The sequence below is a fragment of the Mycteria americana genome, chromosome 24 (genome assembly GCF_035582795.1).
Source record: "Mycteria americana isolate JAX WOST 10 ecotype Jacksonville Zoo and Gardens chromosome 24, USCA_MyAme_1.0, whole genome shotgun sequence".
Taxonomy (NCBI): domain Eukaryota; kingdom Metazoa; phylum Chordata; class Aves; order Ciconiiformes; family Ciconiidae; genus Mycteria; species Mycteria americana.
In genome coordinates, this window is record NC_134388.1 from 2,439,519 (window position 1) to 2,461,211 (window position 21,693).

A 21,693-nucleotide genomic window follows, 5' to 3' on the forward strand; every position below is an offset into this window, starting at 1 on the left:
AGTCCGCAGTGGAAAGTAACTCAAAGGTGTTCATCTCATAAGGATGTGAATCTAGTCTGTTAATAATACCTCCTTCAAATTGATGCAGTAAAAGGGATGTATGATAAGCAAGCGCAATACTGAGCCGAACGCTGATTTATAGAATAAAAGTTACAATCTGCTGTGCTGCAATTCTTGTCATCTGGTGTAATTACTTCATTACAAATAACTGTGCTGGGATAGTACATGGTCTTTGCTCAGTCAGTTGCCGTATCATCTACCTTTAAAGAGACAGGTTTTTTTCCCGCTCTCTAGGTTTTGCATGCTTTCTTAAGCTCACTCGTAACGCCAGCTTGCTTTTGACCAAAGTGTGTCTGGGTTGTACATAAATGGTATGGCAGATGTATGCTATTTCTAGATTTGTTTGAAGGGTTTCTTCAGATGGTTCGCTCTTCCTTGGAGCAAAATCTACTGGGGAAGGTAGGCTTGTGCTGCTGGCGGATTGCTTGTGTAGTAATTTTAATTTGTTAGAATAGAGCGTCAAAGGAACAAAGGCTGCTTGGCAGATAGTCTTAAGATTCCTGCTGCCATATTGGCACTGTTCTTTGGTTTTGGGCTTTTTCCCCTAAATGATAGGGTTCTTATATGAAATTCAAGTTAAAGCAAGTCTAGAGATTTTTATTATTTTTAGATATGCTCTTTTTTCACAGTTGAATTTTGAATACTGCTTTCTAGCACCTTAATGATGGTAGAAGTGCTTAGAGCTGGGGATAATATATCTACATTAAAGAAAAATAATTTGTGTGCTTTTTAGGTTTGAGGTGCTGTTTCCTAATCATATTAATTACTTGGAATTCTTTAGAGAAAGTAAAAAGATTTGCACTGAATTCCTCTAATTACTTAATTGACTTTATTTACATATATTGTAGTGCATAAATTATGTATAAGTGCATCCGATTCCTGAGAAGGAGAATATCTGTGTGTTGGTCTCATGTTTCTTCTGGCAGCTGTTGTGTATAGCTATGTCATGGCCAAATAAATGATCCTAGAATCCTTCGAGTTGGCTATCACTATACTGAAATGCCGTGGTAGACGATAGGAAGGATTCAGTAGCATGAAGATACACCAGGCAGCAGGATGGGGGAACTGAGGCAGGAAGCACGTAGATTAATTTCTAAGAAGTGATTAACTTTTGTAGTCGATGTTTCTGCAGTAGGCAGCACCGTAACCTTAGTGGCAAACTGTTTAACCTTTCTCCGTTTCCTTCTGTGTGAAATAAATAGCAGTGCTTACCTGCCCTTCAGGTTTGTTACGAGGTTTGGATGACGCAACTTGTAGTATGGCTGTTACGTAATTAGGAAGATTGAGCATTGCAGGAGAGTGTCTCAAGGAAAAAAAAAAAATCTGCTTGCATGGTATAGTGTTTTGATTAATAAATATTGGCATCAAAGTAAATTTTACCTTTCCGTACTGTTCAAATTCCCACCTTTTGGGTCTTCGCCTTTTTTTGCAAGACAGCTTTAACCCGCAGTTTGCGTTGTGTGGAACAGCACGGAAATGTAATTGTATCTCACTGCAAAAGGGGGGGAAGAATCTCACGGAGACTCTGGCATGGAGTGTTTTATGTTTCCTTTCCATGGGAGGAGCTAAGAACAGATTTTCATGTTCTTAACGAAGCCCATGACCACCATCTTATTTTGTTTCTTCACAAAGGTCAGTGTTTTAAATGTGTCCTGAGTTGTCAGAGGCCCATTTCTCATCTTGCAAATCCTTTTTGGCTCAGATTAAGTTGCATTATATTCAAAGTTAATATTTTTCTGTTCTCTTTTCAGTGTGCAAGGAGCCCCCTTACAAAGTGGAGGAGTCTGGCTACGCAGGCTTCATTATGCCCATTGAAGTATACTTCAAAAATAAGGTAGAATCTGATTTCTGGTCTTCTAATTGTTTTGAGCTGTGCCAGAGCCTGAAACTGCCTGACAGAAAGACTCTAAATTATGTGACTGTTTTATGTGTGTGTTTTTTATTAGTCTAATAAATAGAATTTAACTGGGAGTTGGAAGCTCCTGCCAGACTTCAAAAGAAAGCTTTGGCAGAAATGGAAGTGTATAGAAAGGTAATATCAGGACAGTGTGATGGTCCTAGAGATTCTGAACAGAGATTGTACCACTCATAACGATCTTCTCTAGCATGGATAATATTAAAGCAGTTTAAAATATTTTGTGCAAATAGGGAAGTAAATAAACATAAACAACTGATTTTATAAACATTTGTAAATACTGTCGTGACTGGGAATATATTAAAAAAAAATCCATTTTTTATTTGCAATCTTATTAAATTAACTGTACAGCTATAAAATTTGTATACGCCCAAGATGAAGATTTACATATATAGGACAACTGTTTATAGCTATGTTAAAAATATTGTTGTTCTGATTCAGTATTCTTCCAAAAAGAAAACACTAAATATTTTAAATCTTAAGATGCATTGCCAACAAGTATATTGAAGTTAAAATTTGGGATTTATTGCTTGCTTTAAGTCTTACCACAGAGGTCACATGCTACATGACTTGAAGAAGGTTATGAAAGCAGGGATTTGGGCACTTGCGGTCATATTAACTCAGTTTCAGTTTAATTGTTTTGTTAAACATGAATACTGAATCTTTTTGGTTTTGATTACTACTTAAATTAAAAAAAAAAAATGTTCTGCTTATTATCCCTAAGAGGGAACCTAGATAAACTAAAATTTGACCATTAAGCCACATCACTATAATGTATGCCCTCACCCCTACCCCCGTCAGCCCTCCAAGCACCAGCCATTACCCCAGGGTTTGTTGACAGCAGACCACATATAACAACCTAATTCTACTTAGCTTCCCAGCATCCTTTCCACTGTACCTCCCACAAACATATCTGTCTATCGTTTCCTTCTCGCCCCAGTCTAGCAGAGTATGCTCTCCTGGCGGTGCCATTTGTGAATAATTAACGTTTCAGTTTGGCTTTTTTGGCCTACCACATTGCTCTTACCCCACTTTGAGTCTGAGTAATAAGCCAAATAATGAGACTGAACCACAAGAAGACTTGTCTTCTAAACCTGGGAACGTTTTGCCCACAACTTTCTTTTGGGTGGGTGGGGTAAGCCAAAAGGATGTGAAGAGAAATGGCAGTTAGAGGGTAGGAGACAGTTGTTGATCGAAGCGGCTTTTTTGGCAGACACTGAAAACTGCAACTTGAATGCAGGAAAAAACCTCAAAAGCTTAAAAGTAGTTTGACTTCTGGTGGCTTTTCTGAGGTTTTGGATGGAAATCGGGAAACTCTTCATCTACACTGTATGTTGGCTTAATTCGGGTTCAAAATCTACCTTTACAGTCCTGACCAAAAAATGTCAACTTGTCCACACTGAGTTCTTGTAAGGGGAATCTCGAATTACTGTGGTGGGTGAACTTTGGTTTTTTTTTTCTACTCTTACCTTTTATTTTTCCTTCCTTTCTTCACCCAGTCTTTTCTCACACTTGCCTTTTCCCTGCAGGTCTCCAATGGCTTTCACAAGTCTTCAGATCTTTCTCATTTCTGCCTCCTGTATTTTTTTTGTAGGCGCACTTGTTTGCGATGACCGTCGTCTGCATTCGTATGCTTGCTTTCTCTCTGTCCCTTATGTTCACAGAATATGGAACTGGCAGCTTTTCTGACTATTGGTTTCACACCCACTGGGGTCATCACTTCTTGTTGTTTCTATAAACATGTGACTGCATAGTTGTTCTTTCTAGCATTAGGGGTAGGCTTTTATAAATAAGGGAAATAGGTGGTCTCTTCTTAGTGGAAACAATGGAAGTAGCAGTTAATTTAGGAGAAGGCGGCTTCTTTTTGGTATTTTGGTCTTCAGAAACGTGAAAAATAAATAGGAAAACAGGTTTAGTGGCAGACTTGTTTTCAAAACTACAGATCTTCAAAATACTCACCTTTGCCCTGTTTTTTAGATGCGTGCATTACGGAGAAGTTCTTTTCCACTTTTAAGCTGATCGATTAATTGATTAATTAGGGAGTTTCAGGCAGCACCTCCCATTATTAAATTGGGGCAAGCGGTGGTTGAGGGAAAACACGATAGCTTCCATCTTCCAGCACGTCATTTGAAGACAGATGTGTTCCCAGGTTCAAACATGAACTTGAAATACATGAGCTATACTGAAGTTGTTTGGAATTTGCTTTTACTGCTCAGAAGTTAATTTTTCCATTCTTGTGTCAGCAAATGTTATGTTCTCTGCACATCTGGAAGTTAAGCATGGTACTTATGATTGCTGGAAGCTCAGAAGCTGCCTGACAATGTGACGAATTTGGCTCGTCTGACCACTATTGCCTGGTGATAATGCCATCTTGAAATATTAAGAGCTATGATTATTTTCAGTAAGTGGAGTTGAAGGAAATGTGAGGTAAATACTTCTGCAAAGATAGAAATGCAAAGACAAAAGATAAGCAAAACCTGGGATATAGTAGAAATTAAAAACATGGGGAAAGAGGAGGAGGAATGGCAAAGCCTATTTTCTCCTGCATTAAAGAATGTGACATTAAAGCACCAAATAAATAAGTCTTTACTACTTCAAGACCATATGTTCACTCTGATCTCTGTAAACCTGTTGACTCTGGTGGGGATCAGCTGTTGTGTGTAGAGCATATATTGTTCTGAATTTGCCTGAATTGATGACAGCATTTGGGACTCATCCTTAAATAACTCTTTTCAAGTAGATGTTATGGATTGATTCTGGGATTGGGTAGAAAATGCTGTTTCATAGGTGGCTGGGCAGGAGGAATCGGGTGGGTCTTTCTGGCCATATGCTCCCTACATTTTAGTACGTTTTTGTTGATGTGTGTCCTCTCAGTTGAAACAAGAGCTGCAAAGGCTTTGGGATTTGTTTATCGATGCATATTTAGCTTTGTAAAGGTGAGAAGAGAAAGGATTTGAAGAGGGAGTGAACTAATCTGTGGACGTTGATCTTTGCCATGGTTGGCTGAAATTGTTTTTTCCACAGTTTAAGCCTCCTTTCTTAGCCATTTCCTTTCCCTGCTCTAATTTGTTACTAGGATGATAAATAGTGGTTGTCAGAGCCAGTGCACTCTTTGCTTTGGCTAAAGAGACCTGGGCCGGTTCACTCCTAAGGAACACTTTTACTAAGAATGGCTTAAGAATGGTTTTAATGACCTTCATCGGGTATCTTTTTTAGGCAACTTTGCATAAAACTGCCCATTAACTCTTTGTGTTGGAGTACTCTCTTTTTGTTACTGTTGCTGTCTGTTTGGAGTAGCGGAGTCAGGGCTCTGAGCCCCGCTGAAGCTTGTGGTGCCTTTCTGTCAGACAGGGAGGTGTCAGCAGAGTATTAAAAAAAGGTGCAAGAGCTTCTTCTTACCCTCTACGGACATTGTTACGCCTTGTTGGCATGTGCTTGTCCTTCCTGTGCTGTAATTCAGTTCCTCAATAAGTAGGTGCTTTCTCAGTCTTGTCATTTGAATTGCAGAATATATATTTTGAATATTGCTGTGAACCTGGGCGGTTTGTATATCCGAGCTTTCTAGAGAGTTGCAGTGGTCTAGACAGGCCGCAGGACTCGCAGTCTCGTTTGATACTGGTGGCCTGCTACAGCCTTTGCCTCTGTAACTGAACCTGAAAAACAAAGGGCAGGGTCTCAGCAGGCTGAATGATAAAGGGTTTGAAAGCATAGTTGACTAATGATAGTGGATCATTTGGGATTGTTGGACTGAAAATGTTAGTATGCTATTTTTATTTTTAAATCCTTTGTGTTCCTTCCTATAATGAGGGCTGCTGTTAGTGGCTTCTGGTGCTTGAATCAATACAAACTGGGTACAATAAATGCATTGCTGTTTTTCTACTGCTCTTCCCCTTCCCTCTCCCCTGTTCAATTTCAACAGTCTTGAGGCTTTTTTCATGGCCTCATTGTTGTCTCCAAATACATCTCTCACAGTGGCATGTGTTGTAATTTGGAGGCTGTAATACAGGTATGAATTTGGTATTCATCCCCTGGTACATTTTTTGCATCCTAATCAAATTAGATCACACCCCTCCCAACAAAAGCTAAAGGTCTAGTATACTCTAGTATGCTATTCCGATATAAGGCAGATGATATTAATGCAACATGGATAAGATGTTGTATTAAAGTCTCTTTAAAGATACTACCTCCCAATTTCAGTGCTAGAGATAAAAGGCTTCCAGTATTTACATAATGTGGATACATGTAACTTGGCCTTTTTCTATTAGTGAAAAGGGAGATAAGCAAAGAAAGCGGAGAAATCTGTTTGATTTTTCCAGTTAGGTTCAAAATAAAAACATGCATATTTTAGCCCCTCTGCAATATTTATAGGTGTGATATATAAAATACATAGAAAAATATTGGAGAAGGGAAAAATTATTTGTGTTTCAGAGTAGGAACTCAGTGGAGACGTTGTACGTGGGTTGCACATACGGCAGGGTAGGTGAAACTGGAGATGAGTTAGAGCTATGTCAGGCCTGTGCCATGAGAAAGGTATTGGCTTGTGAAATACTCCTAAGGAAGGTTGCTGAAGAGCCTGTGTTTGCATGAGAGATTTGATTTTACTTAACAAACTGCTGTGTTATTGGGGCAGGGTCTGCACAGCTTTGAGGAAAGGAGGAGTAGATTTAACCTGTTAGTATTTATTCAGTGTTGCTGAAAGTTGTGGAAGGAGGGGTAAAACTTGTCATTTTGTCTAGCCTTTAAGTGGAACCATTTGCTGCCGGCATCTTTTAGGTCTGTCCTGTGTTGTCCTACCAAACCTGCAGCACTTTCTTTTGTGCTCATGATGAGTGGTGAATTTTCTTTTTTACCTTTTTCTGTCATAAATTACTACGTATTATCAGTTTACCCATTCTTCTGTCTGAGCAGACTGTTTTCCTGGCCAAAACACCCGGGCTGTGTGTGTTTCAGTAGCCATTCAGTGTGGCACATCGATAGGCATCTCCATATGCTGAATAGATTGCAGTGCCTCGCAAGGAAGCGTTGTGGAACGTAGCAGCTTTACTAGCCATGCCAACGTCATATCTTGTATTTCTAAGAGCTAGTAGATTATTAAATGCTTGTCTTTGAGCAGCGAGTGTATTTTCCTAATTTTCAAACAAAGTAATAGATGGGGGAGAGTTCCTAAATGCTGTTCTCTATTACTTTACTTAACCTTGTAGAATCTCGAAAGAGATAAGGGTGTTTCATGGACTTGTTAGCAGAGTGTAACATAAGGCTACTTGCTTCAAAAAATGAATATTGGGCTATTCACTTTTAAATGTCCTGTCTCTAAGCGGGGTGGAATACTAGTCAAACGGGTTGTACAAGCCTGGAAAGGGGGTTTCATTTATACAGACGTTATGAACCGGTTACAGATAAATGACTCTGTCAGGCTGGATCTATGGCAAAAGGGAAGTAGTGTTAGATGTTATAGTTATTGAATAACCATGAGTCTGCTTCCTTGGTGTGCTAGATTTTTGTAGATAATTTTGTTTTATGGCTTTCTAAAAGTGATTTATGGCTTTATGCGCACGCTACCAGTGAAATTCTTTTGATTTGTGTTTAAGTGGCAAAGGGCACACCCTGCCTTAAAAACAGGACAAGGAAATTTTAACAAAAGACTTTGAAAAATTCCTCCTCTTACGAAAAGTGCCAAAAGAACTTTAACCCATTACTTCAGAAGTCAGAAGAAAAATAAAGCAACTTCAGTGTTCGTAACAGTGCAGTGGCAGACAGGAAGCTGGAAAACAGTAAAAATAAAGCGTAACGTACTCAGCTTTGGAGATTGGAGGTGGAGTAGGGGGATACACTGGATGGAGGGAAATTCACAGCAGCTGCAAATAAAGCTTGGCCCTGGCTTTGTGGTACACACTTCTAGTTTACTTCTCTGGCATCCTGAGATTTAAGGGGCAGATATAAACTGATGTTCTAAGGTGGCTTGCTCAGAGATGCCATACCTGCTTAACCATTTCATGTCCAAATTGACCATTGAATTTTAATCTGAATAACCACGATATCTACCAGTTAGAAATGGATGTGATCCATCCTTTCTAAAGCCTTTCTTGGAAGTAAGGCCCTTTAGAACAGCATATGGTCTCAGAGAGCGACAAAATATCCATAGAAATAAGTCTCTCCCCTTTTCAGTTTTACTTGTTGACATCAAGGGTTAAATATCAGAAGGTGGAATCATCTAAGAGTAAAGCTTGGCTTGCCTGTATAGTTGCTACTCAAGCAGGAGTATGTAAAGTGGTGTTGCAGTATGAAAACAGACTGCTTGGACCTAAATTCGTAGGGTGAAAAAGTACCTAGACTCTATTGCAGCTCCAACCAGCAGGATATGTAGATCCCAACATGTTATTTAGAAAGGCTTTGAAGTGTGGCACCATGGATTCAGTCTGGCTTTCCATTTAAAGTTAGAGGTCCAGGTCAATTGAGAGAGATTTTCCTTGGTTTTCTTCTCCCCCCTGCCCCCCACCTTGATGGTTGTTTGGAGGGAAGAACCTTTTAGGGAGGACCGGATGGGTTAAGCTTTGGAGTGTCTTGAGCTGTAATCATTAGCTGTCAGTGAAGGCAGTAAAGGAAAGAATGTTTATTTGCAGCTTTTTGCTTTGAGACTTTTGTACTCGTTCTTTTAGGAGTGCTGTAATCTTAACTATTCACTTGGGTGGGGGGCTTCTGATGGCCTCAGACGATACAAAGGGTATCTTAATGATCATGGTACTTGGCTAGGGCTCGATTCCCAGGGTGGTCGTGATCTCTGAGTTGGAGAAAAATCACATTGAAAAACTATCTTAATTTTACAAAAAGTGGAAGCTCGTCAACAGAGGTACAATAAATATTTGGGAGGTTCTCTGATGCTTCTGAGTCTATGTAAAAAATGGGATACCTAAGATAAAAGGAAAATGAATCTGCTGCCCCTCTCCTGCTCTGAAAGCAAATAGGCAAATGACAAAGCAGGGTTCTGATAATGTGATGGCGTAACAGCTTTTGACTAAAGCCTGCTTTTGCTGCTATATCCAAGATCAATTTATTCTATGTTGTAAACTAGGAAAAGCATTCTAGAAACCGTTCTTAGGCCACATTTGGATTTCTGTTCAGCCTTCATTTAAGTTTATTAGACTTTGAGGGACCCTGTATAGCTGCTCTTCAAACTTCAGTGTAAGCACACACGTGCAGAGCTCACTAATGATTCAGTTAATGGTTGTAGCAAAAGAGGAAAATGACAATGCAGTGTATTTTGCAAGTATTTTTCTTCTTGTTCCCATTCATCTGTTTTAGTAGGCATTGAACACTTTCAAGTGTGCATGGATTCTTCAGGACTTTTCCAAAAGAGGGTCTGAAGACCCTCACGTTGGTAGCATGTTCTTGCTTGTTAACGGGAGACAATTCTATTTTATGTGTCTGCTTAGATGTCTGCCTTCCCCTGTTTGGGGGGTTAGGATCCAACACCTTGACTCCCAGGTGGGCTTAGTAGGGTACTGATTTTGATGTAAACCAGGTGTGGTTACCACATTTTTTATTATTAGAGGTATAGTTTGTACAAGAAATGGCTTCTTTAGCGACGTTTGTATCCACGAAGCAAACAGCAGGAATCAGTGTGGTCTGAAGCTGTTTGACGCTTCAACCTATTTTCAGCAAATCTAATGGCTTGGGCTAGAAGCCTGCGGCGTCTGTTCCCATACAACAATGCAACTACACCAGGAAATCAAGCTGCTGGATATGAATTGTGGAAAAGACTGCTGTGCAGCCGCTTGATGTTGCGCATTGAATGAGGCATGTGGGATGCATTCATGTAAATACTGAATGTACTGTAAGGCTCTGTGTGGTTTGCAGGAGAGTTTCTTTTGCCACATTTTGAGTTTTCATCTTGAAATGCAGAATACACCATAATACCAGGAAATGTCATATCAGTATTTGTAATACGCAAATAGTGTGCGATATTTGCAATTTTTGGGGGGAAAAAAGGGAAGGGATTTCTACAGTCTTCTGTTCTATACTGCAAATGCAGAGTGTTTGCTGTGCTTCTGCAGCAGGTGGAACAAAACCAGTGAGGCGCAGATGATCCCCAACATGCATACAAACTCCGGATTTCTTCAGTGAAAGTGCCCTTGGAAAGTTCAAAAGCCTAGGATATCTTCCCATTCAGCCCCTGCAATATGCATATTGAAAGGGATTTTACAAAATGAGTCATCCTTTTACTATTGCATTTAATCTTTTCTCAGTACCCGCAGAGAATCCTGTGAGTTCAGAAGTTGTTCCTTCTCTAAATAAAGGATTATGCTGCTCTTAATATTGATACTTATAGTTCAGTTGCTTCCCAAAGGAGATAGGATCTGAATTTCAGTGAAAACGGAATAGTGGATAAAGCTTGTGAATTTGCTTTCCTAGGAAGACTCGAATGGCTTTAAACAGACAATTGTCAGTCAAGATCCTTGTCCATGCATTTCTTCTTCAGTCAAAAGCCATGCCTGAGTTTCTGATGAATGGTATGTTAACTTCAGGCACTTTAGGCACAAGTAGTTTAATTTCTAGCTCTCTGATCTCATGATGAAAAACTATGAATGTAGCACTTACTCAGTGGTTTATTTTGGATTTTCAGGAGTGACTGTTTGAATCCTCTGACGTAGCGTGCTTGCCAAACTTCTTCGTTTTACCAAAGTCTGTCTTGTTTTTAGGAGGAGCCGAAAAAGGTTTGTTTCACATACGACCTGTTCTTAAATTTGGAGGGAAATCCACCTGTGAACCACCTTCGTTGTGAGAAACTGACTTTCAACAACCCCACCAAGGAATTCAGACGCAAACTCATCAGGGCTGGAGGGGTAAGTGCCAGAGGGATCAGAGATCTGAAGAGGTTCTGCTAAAATGTGTTGTGATCTCATTTGGTTCTGGGGTTTCTTTTTAGCTGCAGCCCAGCAGGCTACAGTTTTCTACGTTAATCTAAAGGATGACCCAGCCAGTTTTTACTCCTGGTTATATGACTGCAGCGCTTGAAGCAGAACTAACCCATTGCTTGTGTGATTGGTGGCACTTCATTTTCAATTTAAATGTGACCATTAATATCAAAGCACTAAAACCCCTCTGGAAATGGAGATCTGTGGATGTTGCATGCTGTCCATCAGGCAGTTACAGTTATGTGTGACCTTCCTAGTGTCGTGAGCTGTATCAGTATAGAAAAGCTCAAGAAAAGGAAGATGCTTCCAGTCTATTCCTTACTCATTTTTGCCACGGGAAAACTTAATACTTAGCACTTCCTGGTCAATAAATGTCCTCTAAACCTGAGGTCAGCTGCTTGTGGCTTAGATAACAAAAAATTAAGGAAAAGTGTTAGAATTTAGAGTGAAAATGGGTGTGGGAGGGAAAAAAATAGCTATACTCTTGAAGGCACAATAAAATGTGGGTTGCTCCAGTGGATGAACTCTTACTTCTGGGAAAGTAATATGCAGTGATAGACTAAAGAAATGATCCTCAAATAACTACAAGATCTAGGCAAATTAGTACAAGCTGCAAAGTGCATGAAGTTTTTAACCAGAGAATGGCAAGACTGTATTCTGAGACACCCCCATATATAGCAATGTATAATTATCTTCTGTTCAAGGACTTCATTCAACATGGTCTTAATTGCTGGCAAAATTTTCTTCTGAAAAAACATGTTTCTAGCCTGAAAAATTAAAAAAGTAAAAAAGCTGTGGGGAAGTTTGTCAATAATAAATCTCAGGAGTGACAAATACTCCAAGCTGATCTGTCCAGATCTTCCTCAGTGTGCCAGTGCTTTTCCGTATTGGGCACAAAGAGAAGAGTGCTTATTTCAGCCATAAGATGGCTAGAACATCATTTGCTTTCTAGGATTTTCATAGTATGTTATTGTATTCCTTATGTATTGAGGTGTTTCATCTGTGAATCACTTGATGCTGTTCATCTAGTGGAAATTTTTGACAGGATTATTCTGACAGCATATAGGGGAGGTAAGAAGGGAAGTGTTTCATGGAGCTCAGTGCTTGGTGTTAAGATCTTGTCAAGGGAGAGACCCAAGGCCTGTTTTTTCTTTTTTTTTTCTGAATGAGTGAATTCAGCTTCTCCTAAATTGATGAAGTCTTGCTCACTCCTTCCAGATTTACCTTGCTCTATCCATTTGCAGGATAAGAGCATTTGCAGCAGAACACACAGTTCTTGTCCAGAGCTTTATTGCCTGCTTGTGCTCGGAATATTGGAGTTCCCTTTGGGAAAGATACTTGATATTGCATGTTGCCTTTCATTTTTTTGTGGTTTTAATGTTCTGTATTTGAGGAGTTGCCTTGAAACTGAGAATTACCTAGACAATATCTTTTTATTGCCTTTAAGCAGGGGAAAAAACATCCAAAAGATGAATAATAGTGTGTTAACTGAGCAAGTGGCTTAACATAATCATGTGTTAATAGTCCAGGCGAAGTTACTCATACATAATTTTTCTCCTCTTTATTACTAGGTGATGGTAATGCCAGAAGGAGCAGAAACTGTTTCAAGGCCAAGTCCCGATTATCCTATGTTACCCACAATACCGCTCTCTGCCTTCTCTGATCCCAAGAAGACCAAACCGTCCCATGGGTCAAAGGTCAGTGAAGCATGCTTTTGTGTCACCCTGAGGTGAAGAAGTCTTTCAGGACTTGCTGCTAAGAGCTTGTTTAGCAGCTGTTTCTGGCTACTTCGAATTCTGAAAACGTCTTCCTTGTACTGTGTAGTTCACTAGCTAATGGTCTGGAACTTACAATAATTTAGGAGGCCTTTTTATGATTTGCTAGACTTCTCTCCAGGGAAATTTTGAAAAGAAAATGAAATGTCCAAGACTGGCATTTTTTGGTGAACCATATCTTCGTCCTGATCTGCTATAGCAGATAAAGTTGAATGAAGTGCTCTCTGATTGTTCTGACTTGTATCCTTGATGCTGAGCATGAATTATGTGGATCTTTCACTGTCTGTCATGTAAAGCTGTACTCTAAGTCCTTGCATCTCTTAGCAGCAAGGCTGAGTAGAGAGCACTTCCTCTGTCGTTAGGACTACTTAGGGTAGTGGTGTAAAGATCATAAAATATGCTGTACTTGGTCAAACTAATGATTTCAAGATTTGATGTTTGCATCCAGCAGTATCTAGTTCTTGAGAGTTCAGAAGGAGCTGAAGTTTTCTCTTTTTCACTTGTGTGATGAAGCTATTTTTGTGTAATTCTACATAGGAGAAACAATCCACAGGCAATGTGTTTTGAAGCAGATTACATACACTTTATCAGCCTGAACAGTAACAAATATTAACAGCAATTCATTTCATGGTGTAATTCAATTCTGATATCCATTTTGTTCAAAGCTCTAAACACTTCTGGCACGTCGGTCATGTCTTCTGATGTTGATGTTACAAAACGGAATAAAGATGACTTATCTGTTAGTGGCTGATTTAATTTTGGTCAGGAATTAAGCATTAGAAAACAGAGAAGACAGAAGAGAAATAAAGGGCTCTGACCCAAGCTCTGGTGAAATTGCCAGTAGCTAAAGAGACAGTAGTCTCCCGCTTCTCTTCCTCCAGGTTGCCCCCAGAGGTGCACGTGTGTTTGCATCTCAGCATGTCCAGTTCATACTCCAGTGTCTCCCTGCAAGAGCCGCTTCTCTAAGCGTTTTGAGTTCACATAGAATTTGCAAAGGGAAGTACTCCTTTGCCTTCGTGTGTACCTGACTCATAGGATAGGCAGAGTCCTAATGATTGGTGTCTTAAAGCTCTTACTAAAGGTGATAAAATGCCTGCTGATATCAATGATGTTGGCTCTCTTATGGTTGTGGGGACATTCAGTATTTTTGTCAAGTTGCGGTGTGGTTGATGTGCTGAGTTGGGGGCTAGGCTGCGAACATTACCTTGAATTTACCATGGATGTGATTTAACCTTAAAAAAAAAAAAAAATCTCTTTAGTTGCTGGGGTTTTTCTCCATACAATATGGTGTGAAGTATAACTTTGTGTAACCCAGCTAGAGTGAGTTTCCTCTTATCTGGCTTCAGTGTTAACCCTGCAGATTAAATCTGAACTAAACATCTATAGATGTTTACAGACCTCCTTTTATAGACCATGGAAAGGAACAGGCATTTGTGAAACATGTTTCATCCTGTCCTAATGTAGATGTTTAAGTGCCTACTGTCAATTTTTGTCCATCAGCTTTAGGGAAATCTAGATGTCTACCTCAGAGGTAGATAAGTACATTAGGCATCTGTGGGTGGACGTCTACATGAAACAAATGCTTCAGTGTGATTTATGAGAATGTGTTTTATAATTCTGTGCAGAGCTTTAATTTCATACCTAGCTTGCATGTTTCTGTTGCTGAATTTTAGGATGCAAACAAGGAAAGTAGCAAGGCATCTAAGCCACACAAAGTAACCAAGGAGCACAGAGAGAGGCCAAGAAAAGACTCTGAGAGTAAAAACTCCTCCAAAGACCTTGAAAGAGAACAAAACAAGCCTTTGAAGGACTCCTCCAGAAAACCAACTGAGAACAAATTGCCTAAGGAGGAGAAGGCACCTCCAAAAGCTGCTTTCAAGGAACCAAAACTGGCCGTGAAGGAGACCAAACTGGAGAACACTTCTCCAAAGGGTGGGCCACAGCCGGAGTTAAAGTCTTCCAGCAAGAGGCCCTCCAATGTGGAGTCACCAAAGCCTAGTGCCAAAAAACAAAAAAAGAGTAGCTCCAAAGGGGTAAAGAATATCCTAGGGACATCTCCCAGAACCTCGTCTTCCTCATACCCAGAGAAGAAACAAACCAAGGAGAAGATGAATGCCAAAGTGGAAAAGGTAAAATCTGAAAGTGAGGCCAAGGAGATCAAAAAGCCTGTGGAAATGGAGGAGTCAAATTCAGAGGATGAAACTTCTTTCAAGTCAGAGGTGAGTAGGGATTTGTCCTTTACCAGAATCTTTAAGCATGCTGTTTAAATTGCTGCGTGAAAAAGATGTTAAAAAATATTCCCTCAGACAAGATGGAGAACCAGATTGGCAAATGCTTAGGCTGGGTTGTATCTCAAATAAAACTCTTCTTTGAAAATCTTAGCAGTAAATGATGAATACTGATACCTGGTTTACCTCTTGTTTCAGATCTGCAGTTCTATTTAGATTTATCTGCAGGCAGAGTTATGTGAAAGTCAGAGTTTAATGTTACGGTCTCGTTCATCCCTTGCAGTGACATTTATAGAGCTAGAGTATAGTAAGCGTATATATACACTTTCTACCTGCTTATGATAACAATGTTTTTGAATGTGATCTTAATGCAGAAAAAGAGGAAATAATTTCAGTTTTCCTTCTGAAAAAAAAACCACCCAACACAAAACCAACAAAAAACCTCCAGTATTAAAATGTAAATAAAAATCCCTATTCCTGACATGGCCTGTAAGAAATGTGCTATTGGCTAAAGCTCAAAATACAACCACATGCCACTAAACCTAAATAAGTTGTGTTGTAAAACATAAACCGAATTGTGTTATTGTACTACTATTTTTAAAAGCTGTCTAAATATTTTGTTCCTTTTTACAACTAAGAACATTCCTCATCCTCTGTTTTCCAAAAGAAGGCAAAAAAAAGAAGTAGGAGGGGAAGGACACAAGTTAAATCCAAACTCTTGCTACTTTTCACTTGTGTATTTTGTATGTGCTATAAAGAAGCCATATATCTTCTAATAGGATTCACAGGATAATGTCACACGAATTTTTGAACCGCTTTCTACTGACCACTTTTAGAAAGATTTGTTTTACTAGAATAAATCTTCTAGGGACAATTCATAATATGATTTAATCAGCACCATGATACAGTAAGTATTGATGTGTTTCTTTCGGAAAGGATTTTTTTGCAAAAGCTTTCCAGTAGAAGAGTTTATTGGGGAAGTGTTAATTCAAGTTGCTCGGCAAAGATTTTTTTTTTTCCAGATTGATTAAATGTGGAGCTTGTGCATTAAAAAGAAGCAGCTCCTCTCCACTTTTAGCCTTATATCTGAAGTGCGTCAGTGTGTAGCAAGCTCCTCATTTCTGTACAAGATACGTGGCCCCTCACTGCAAGCTTCTCTACTCTGCTGATCTCTGTTAAGTCCTGAGTGTCTTGTACTTCATTATTTCTTAGGTGTCATCCATCCCCTTGGGACTCACCATGCAGCTGTAAGCTGATAGTGCTCTTTAGACTGTTCCGTAAAACCACAAACTGTGGTTGTGGTTCCACAGCGTCTGCTACAGTCCTGTCCTGCCCCCACCAAGCTTTGTATGCTTCTGTGTCCTCTCTTGCACCAGCTCTCGTGTCTGTTGGATGCTTGACAGAGGTATTTGAGTGCTAGCCCAGAAGGAGGGTAGGAATACTCTGTGTGATGGAGGGAGAACTGTGGCAGCTGCCAGTCAGATCAGCCTAGGTTTCTGTGGAACTTGAAGCTTAAGGGTATAACTGTATAATGCATTGGCATCAGCAGAGAAGACTGAGTTCCTTTTCCACCCTGGGGGGTTTTTTTTGCTCCCAACACTGCAGTTTGCTACTCCATCGTTTGTACTGGTACAGCTGTTTGTGGATCTGTGTGGTAAGCCACATCACTAAAGCGAATGAGCAGCTGGAGGTGGACCGGGGCCCGGAAACTCTTAAATCAGCTTTGCTGCTGCAGCCAACTTATTGTGCAACATGCTCTGAGGCTGCAACTCCAGGATTGCTTTGAGTTGACATCTTTGCAGGCTGCTGTTGAAAGGAACAGTCTTGCTCTCATTTGTGCTGCTGGCACGAGAGCTCGTGTGACTTTGCAATGGGCTGGAGGAGTTTCTCCTTCCATTTCAGCTCCTGCTGAAAGTTAGTTGTCCTTTCTTTTTTTCTTTTTCTCTTTTTTTTTTTTTTTTTCCTTCCCCCATCCAGTCCAGTTCCCTGAACTGGCCTCATGCTTGGCTGCCTAAATGCTAGTGCTGACAAAAGAGAGAGGCTGAGATGTGAGGGCAGGATTGCTTTTTTCCATTGTCGGCATGTGCTTTTGTCATATCACGGTGACAGTAACTGCAGCCTGAGCATGCAGAGCATGTCCAGCTGGATGCCTCCTAAACGGTTGAAATAGCTGATAGGGTTAATGGCAAAAGGAGAGACAGGGGTCTATACAACTTCCAACTTCTGCTTCTTAGGTCCTGTTAAGTCGTTTTAAGGGAACACCTTAAACACGTAGATTATCAGGAATGAAGGATGTTGGGATTGAATCTGTGGGTGAGACACAAGAGCTGTGCTCCTTTATCTTGAAAATACTGCTCCTTACTTTCATGTTGTAATTTTTCTAAATAAATAGGGCTGCTGCAGTGTGCCAATATATGAGATACTGGAATTGTTAAATTGTTCTCCTGTGCTACTGAATAATTCCCATGGGTTGTAATACCCCTTTTTGACATTTTTCCCTGCCTTCTTACAGTTGAATAAATGAAACTCTTAACAATACTTGGGTGATACATTATAGGGAAGGGTGGTATTGGGATGAAAGTCCTGCCGCTGCTTTCACTTATTAATGCCCAAAGCTGCTGATGTGCCTCTTTCTACCCGTTTACAGTGTTTTTATAGTATTAACACTTTCTGTAATAAAGTTTATTGATCAATAGGAATGTGTGATTTTTCTAGCATCAGGATTTGGTAGTGGAAGTAATAGGTGGATTCCCAGGAATGGTGCAATGAAATTGAAATGCTAAATTTCCAGGGAATTACTTTACAAAAGGCAAGATAATATTACAGTACACTGGGAATCTTTAAACTAGATTTTAACTGAGTAACAAAAAAACCTTTAAGATTATTGTAATAGTGGCTGCTGGTATTGGGGATGAAATAGTTGATTTAGCCTTCACTGCCACCTCGTGGTCCTTTAAGCTAAAGCATGCGATTGCTGTACACTATCCGGTTTTATGTTAAAAACATACATAGCACTAAAACTTTGTTTCTGGATGCTGTTATTAGCAGTAGTTCATTATATCTTTTTACTCACAGTTACTGCGTAGTATGCTCCTGGCATTTCTGCTGAATACTGACAGTCAGTGGAGCTGGTTTCACTAGAGTTTAGCTGGTTTCTGTTACGTTTTCACAATAAACTGGAAACAGTACAGTGGATGGCTCAAACTGGTGTAGAAACAACAGTTTTGAGGGTGTAGTAATAAACTAGAACTAATTTTGGAGTCAAGTGAGCTGGTTAGGATAGGCATTCTTTCCATGTTTAATGATCAGTACGAGGTGTTCGGAGGGAATGTTGGTGGGTTACAATAAATACACTTTGTAAGAGGGCTTTGATAATTGTTCTAGGGTGTATGCTAGTCATCTTTCACGTTTCAAAGTAAGGGTTTTTTCACTTTGACATTGTTCAGATGCTGTATTTCATCACTTGAGGCTATTTTAAACTAGTGGCATGAAGGGTTTTGGTGAGAGCTGTTGATGCTACTGCCCAGGAGTGCTGAGCTACAGCGTGCTAAAGTTTTTATAAATGTTGTTTTTATTCACCTTGCATTTTGTATGTTTTCTGTAATTCCAAGAACTGCATTCAGCGATGTATGATGTTGTAGAGTGCTCAAATGCTTCTGTCTCACTGTGCTTTGTGCTCTGTGCTGGTTTTCCAGATTAGAAAGGTTAAGATTCTTTTTCTTTTTTTCCCTTTTATGGGGGGTTAAGTCTGTCCAGTCCAGCCCTTCCAACTCCAGCTCCAGCTCCGACTCCAGCTCTGACTCTGATTTCGAGCCATCTCAGAACCACAGTCAAGGTGTGTTGCAAGAAATAACATTTGTTAAAATCTTCCTTGCATAACCTTAAAAGGCTCATGAGAATTAGATCTGTTTTCCCAGCACCATATATAAGGCTAATACGGTTTCTTGTATGCAACCATGTGTTGAAGCTGTGACGCTCCAGCAAGAAAAGGCAATAATGTCATAGCGTAATCATGAACAAGTATTTTTCTTGTTTTGGCAGTTAATTTATGAGTAGGGTATCTCTCTGGATTTGATTCTTTCCCTGTTGACTTTGGTTTCTGCCTCGGTTTATAAATGTGTTTGCTGCTGCTTGATCTATAGTGTTACCAGAATATTTCTCCTCCAATCTCATATATGTTTTATTAAAAACTATAAATGTGACATTCATCACTTTGCCAGTGCATAACATAGCTTCTTTTTCAGATTCCTCCACTGATAATCCTAAGAGATACACTGTGGCAATAGTAAATGTTCTAATCTTAGCAAATGCTGTGTTGCTGCAAATACTGTCTCTTGAGTGACGTTTAAAATAGTCCCCAAACACATGAAAAATGTGTCCTTTTGTTTTCATTTCAGAAGAGAGTGGGAGGATTTGGGGGGAGGCTAGGGTGGCTTTACGGCAGTTGTAAAGTTTCTCAACTCTGCTTTAGTTCTGAGACTGGAATACAGTGTCTTTTAGCAGTATCTTTGTGCAAAATGAAAATACCAGTGACATCTTATTGAGAAATCTTGATGTATCTTAATAATAACTGATCCAGTTTAGATCAGATAGCTCGGATGGCGTTCTGCTGCACGTCCTAGTGCTGAATTGCTTTCTCCCCTCTGATCCCAGGCCCGCTGCGCTCCATGGTGGAAGACCTGCAGTCGGAGGAGTCAGATGATGATGACAGCTCCTCTGGAGAAGAGGCAGCAGTCAAAGCAAACCCAGTCAGCCGGGATTCCAGGTGGTAACAAATCAGGAAGAAAGATGTTTGTTGTCTTTTTACCCTCCATGTTTGGTATTTTTGTGTGCCCTCCATTTGGAGGGAGGAATCAAAGTGATGGGGCTATGCGTGAGAGGAAAGCGTGAGAGAAGGAGAGAAAGGGCAGATGTGTGGAGTACTTAGCACGGGGTGGGGACACAGAGTCGATGAAAACAGCAGGGTGAGAACAGAATTGGATGAGGAGAGATCACCGGAGCTCAAAGAGAGGAAGCCACTGGGAAGTGGTATGTGTTGAGCTTGCAGGTGTTAGTGACTGAGCCCCTTAAAATAGTCACCTAATTGTCGTCTTCAGATCTCTGCTGAGCTGAATGGTGTGTGACACCTTTGATCTGCAGAGATTAGAGAAGCGTTGGGGAGGCTGTCAGCATGTGTGCTCTTCTTGCTGCATATGACTGATACAAAACTGAGAAGTCTTAGTCTTTGCCGATAGTGCGTGCTGACAGTTGGTTACTTGGCTCCTATGGGACTTGGTTAACAGCTGTTTCCTGCTTTAGTCAATGGAAATAGTTGAATTTCATCCTTCTCCCCTCAGGAAACGCTGTTGTAGCCAAAACCTGGAGTCTCGGGCTCAGTATTGGAAACCAAATGCTTGGCCCAGATAGCAGCTGCAAATTTCAAATGATGCTTGTGTTCACCAAAAACAAACAAAAAATCGGTTGTTGCACTGTCATTATCAACTAAACAGGAATGGAGAGACTTTGAAGGATATTTTTTAGACCTTTAGGGGAAAGGTAATAAACAGTTTTTCAAGCTCATCAAAAGTAGGATACCTGCTATCATACATCTGTAGGGGCCACAAGAAGAATGAGAATAAATAGGAAATCTCAAAGGTCACAACGGAAACTAAATGCATTTTTGTTTGTTTGGTTTTTTCCTGTGTTCTCAGTGGAGGTGTTGGTAAGCCTCTCATGCAGGTACTTGGTGATCTTGGAATAAATCCCAAAAATAAAGTTGCCGTTTGTGAAAATCAGGTGGTACTTACTCAGTTGTTGTAAGGGGACTTGTGTATGAAAGAGGTGAACTGCTAGCTGTAATGTGTCAACTAAAACTCCCTACTCTGCCTGCCCAGGGAATGGAAGATGGCAAAGGCGATGTCAGCTGGGGAAAAAAGGAATTCTTGGAAATTACAGACTGACCGTTTCTCCAGGACAATTTAGTGTCTATAATAAAGAAGAGAATTTCACTTAACTCTGTGTGGTTCACTTGACAGCTAAATAAGTTTCCTATTACCTGGTGATGCTAATTCTCTGCTGCTTGTTTTTCAGACTGAGCCTTAGTGACAGCGACAGTGATAACAGTGCAGATTCCTGCCTGCCAAGTCGAGAGCCACCTCCTGGTCAGAAACTGCCCCCAGCAAATAATAAGGTATTGCATCCTACACGCCCATCCAATGCTACTTTCCACCACTCTTGGTTCCTGCATTGTGTTCAGTTCATGGTGTTAGTTCTGACTTGCACCAAATTTTCCCTATTTCATTGTCTTCATCAGACAGGTAGTTCCTCTCTGTTCAGTGCTGTGCATCCAAACCATTAAACCACCGTGTTGTCTGAACTAATTTTGGTCCCTAATGTTGATTTCTTTTTACCCTCAGGCATCTGGAAGAAAAAGCCCAGAGTCTTGTAACAAGCCAGAGAAGATCCTGAAGAAGGGAACATATGACAAGGTATGTTTGAGGATTTACATGTTATAGAACTGTTGGATGCTCACTAACGTTTCTGTGTAGAAAACAATTTGAATGAGCCTAGCCTGTTCAGATTGTTCTGCCCTGGCAGGTTAAAAGCCTGAGTATAATGAAAAACAGATGCTGAAAGGACAGACTTTGCAAAGTGACACTGCAGAAATTGTGTCTATTAAATAGATGGACCCCCAGGTCGTTTCCATATGCAAAACGTTTAAATTGTTTATTTGTTTGCCCTTTGTCTGAACCAGTGGTCTGGCCACTGCTGCAGTGGTGAGTGCCTCTTCATTAAAAGGCAGTTTTCTTCTGTCTTTGATCTTA

General features: G+C 40.2%; 1 protein-coding gene across 6 annotated transcripts in view; it reads left to right on the forward strand.

Annotated features, from left to right (window-relative positions):
* Positions 1 to 21,693, forward strand: part of MLLT1 (MLLT1 super elongation complex subunit) — a 29,280-nt gene that overhangs the window by 4,363 nt on the left and 3,224 nt on the right. For 4 of the 6 annotated variants that reach the window (XM_075524623.1, XM_075524625.1, XM_075524627.1 and 1 more), the window contains exons 3-10: positions 1,812 to 1,894; positions 10,672 to 10,815; positions 12,459 to 12,584; positions 14,336 to 14,880; positions 18,628 to 18,725; positions 19,544 to 19,655; positions 20,960 to 21,059; positions 21,286 to 21,357. In XM_075524623.1, coding sequence (XP_075380738.1) covers positions 1,812 to 1,894; positions 10,672 to 10,815; positions 12,459 to 12,584; positions 14,336 to 14,880; positions 18,628 to 18,725; positions 19,544 to 19,655; positions 20,960 to 21,059; positions 21,286 to 21,357 — 1,280 coding nt within the window. Of the gene's footprint in view, positions 1 to 1,811; positions 1,895 to 10,671; positions 10,816 to 12,458; positions 12,585 to 14,335; positions 14,882 to 18,627; positions 18,726 to 19,543; positions 19,656 to 20,959; positions 21,060 to 21,285; positions 21,358 to 21,693 lie in introns of all 6 variants that reach the window. The other 2 variants (XM_075524624.1, XM_075524626.1) reach the window with 1 other exon arrangement.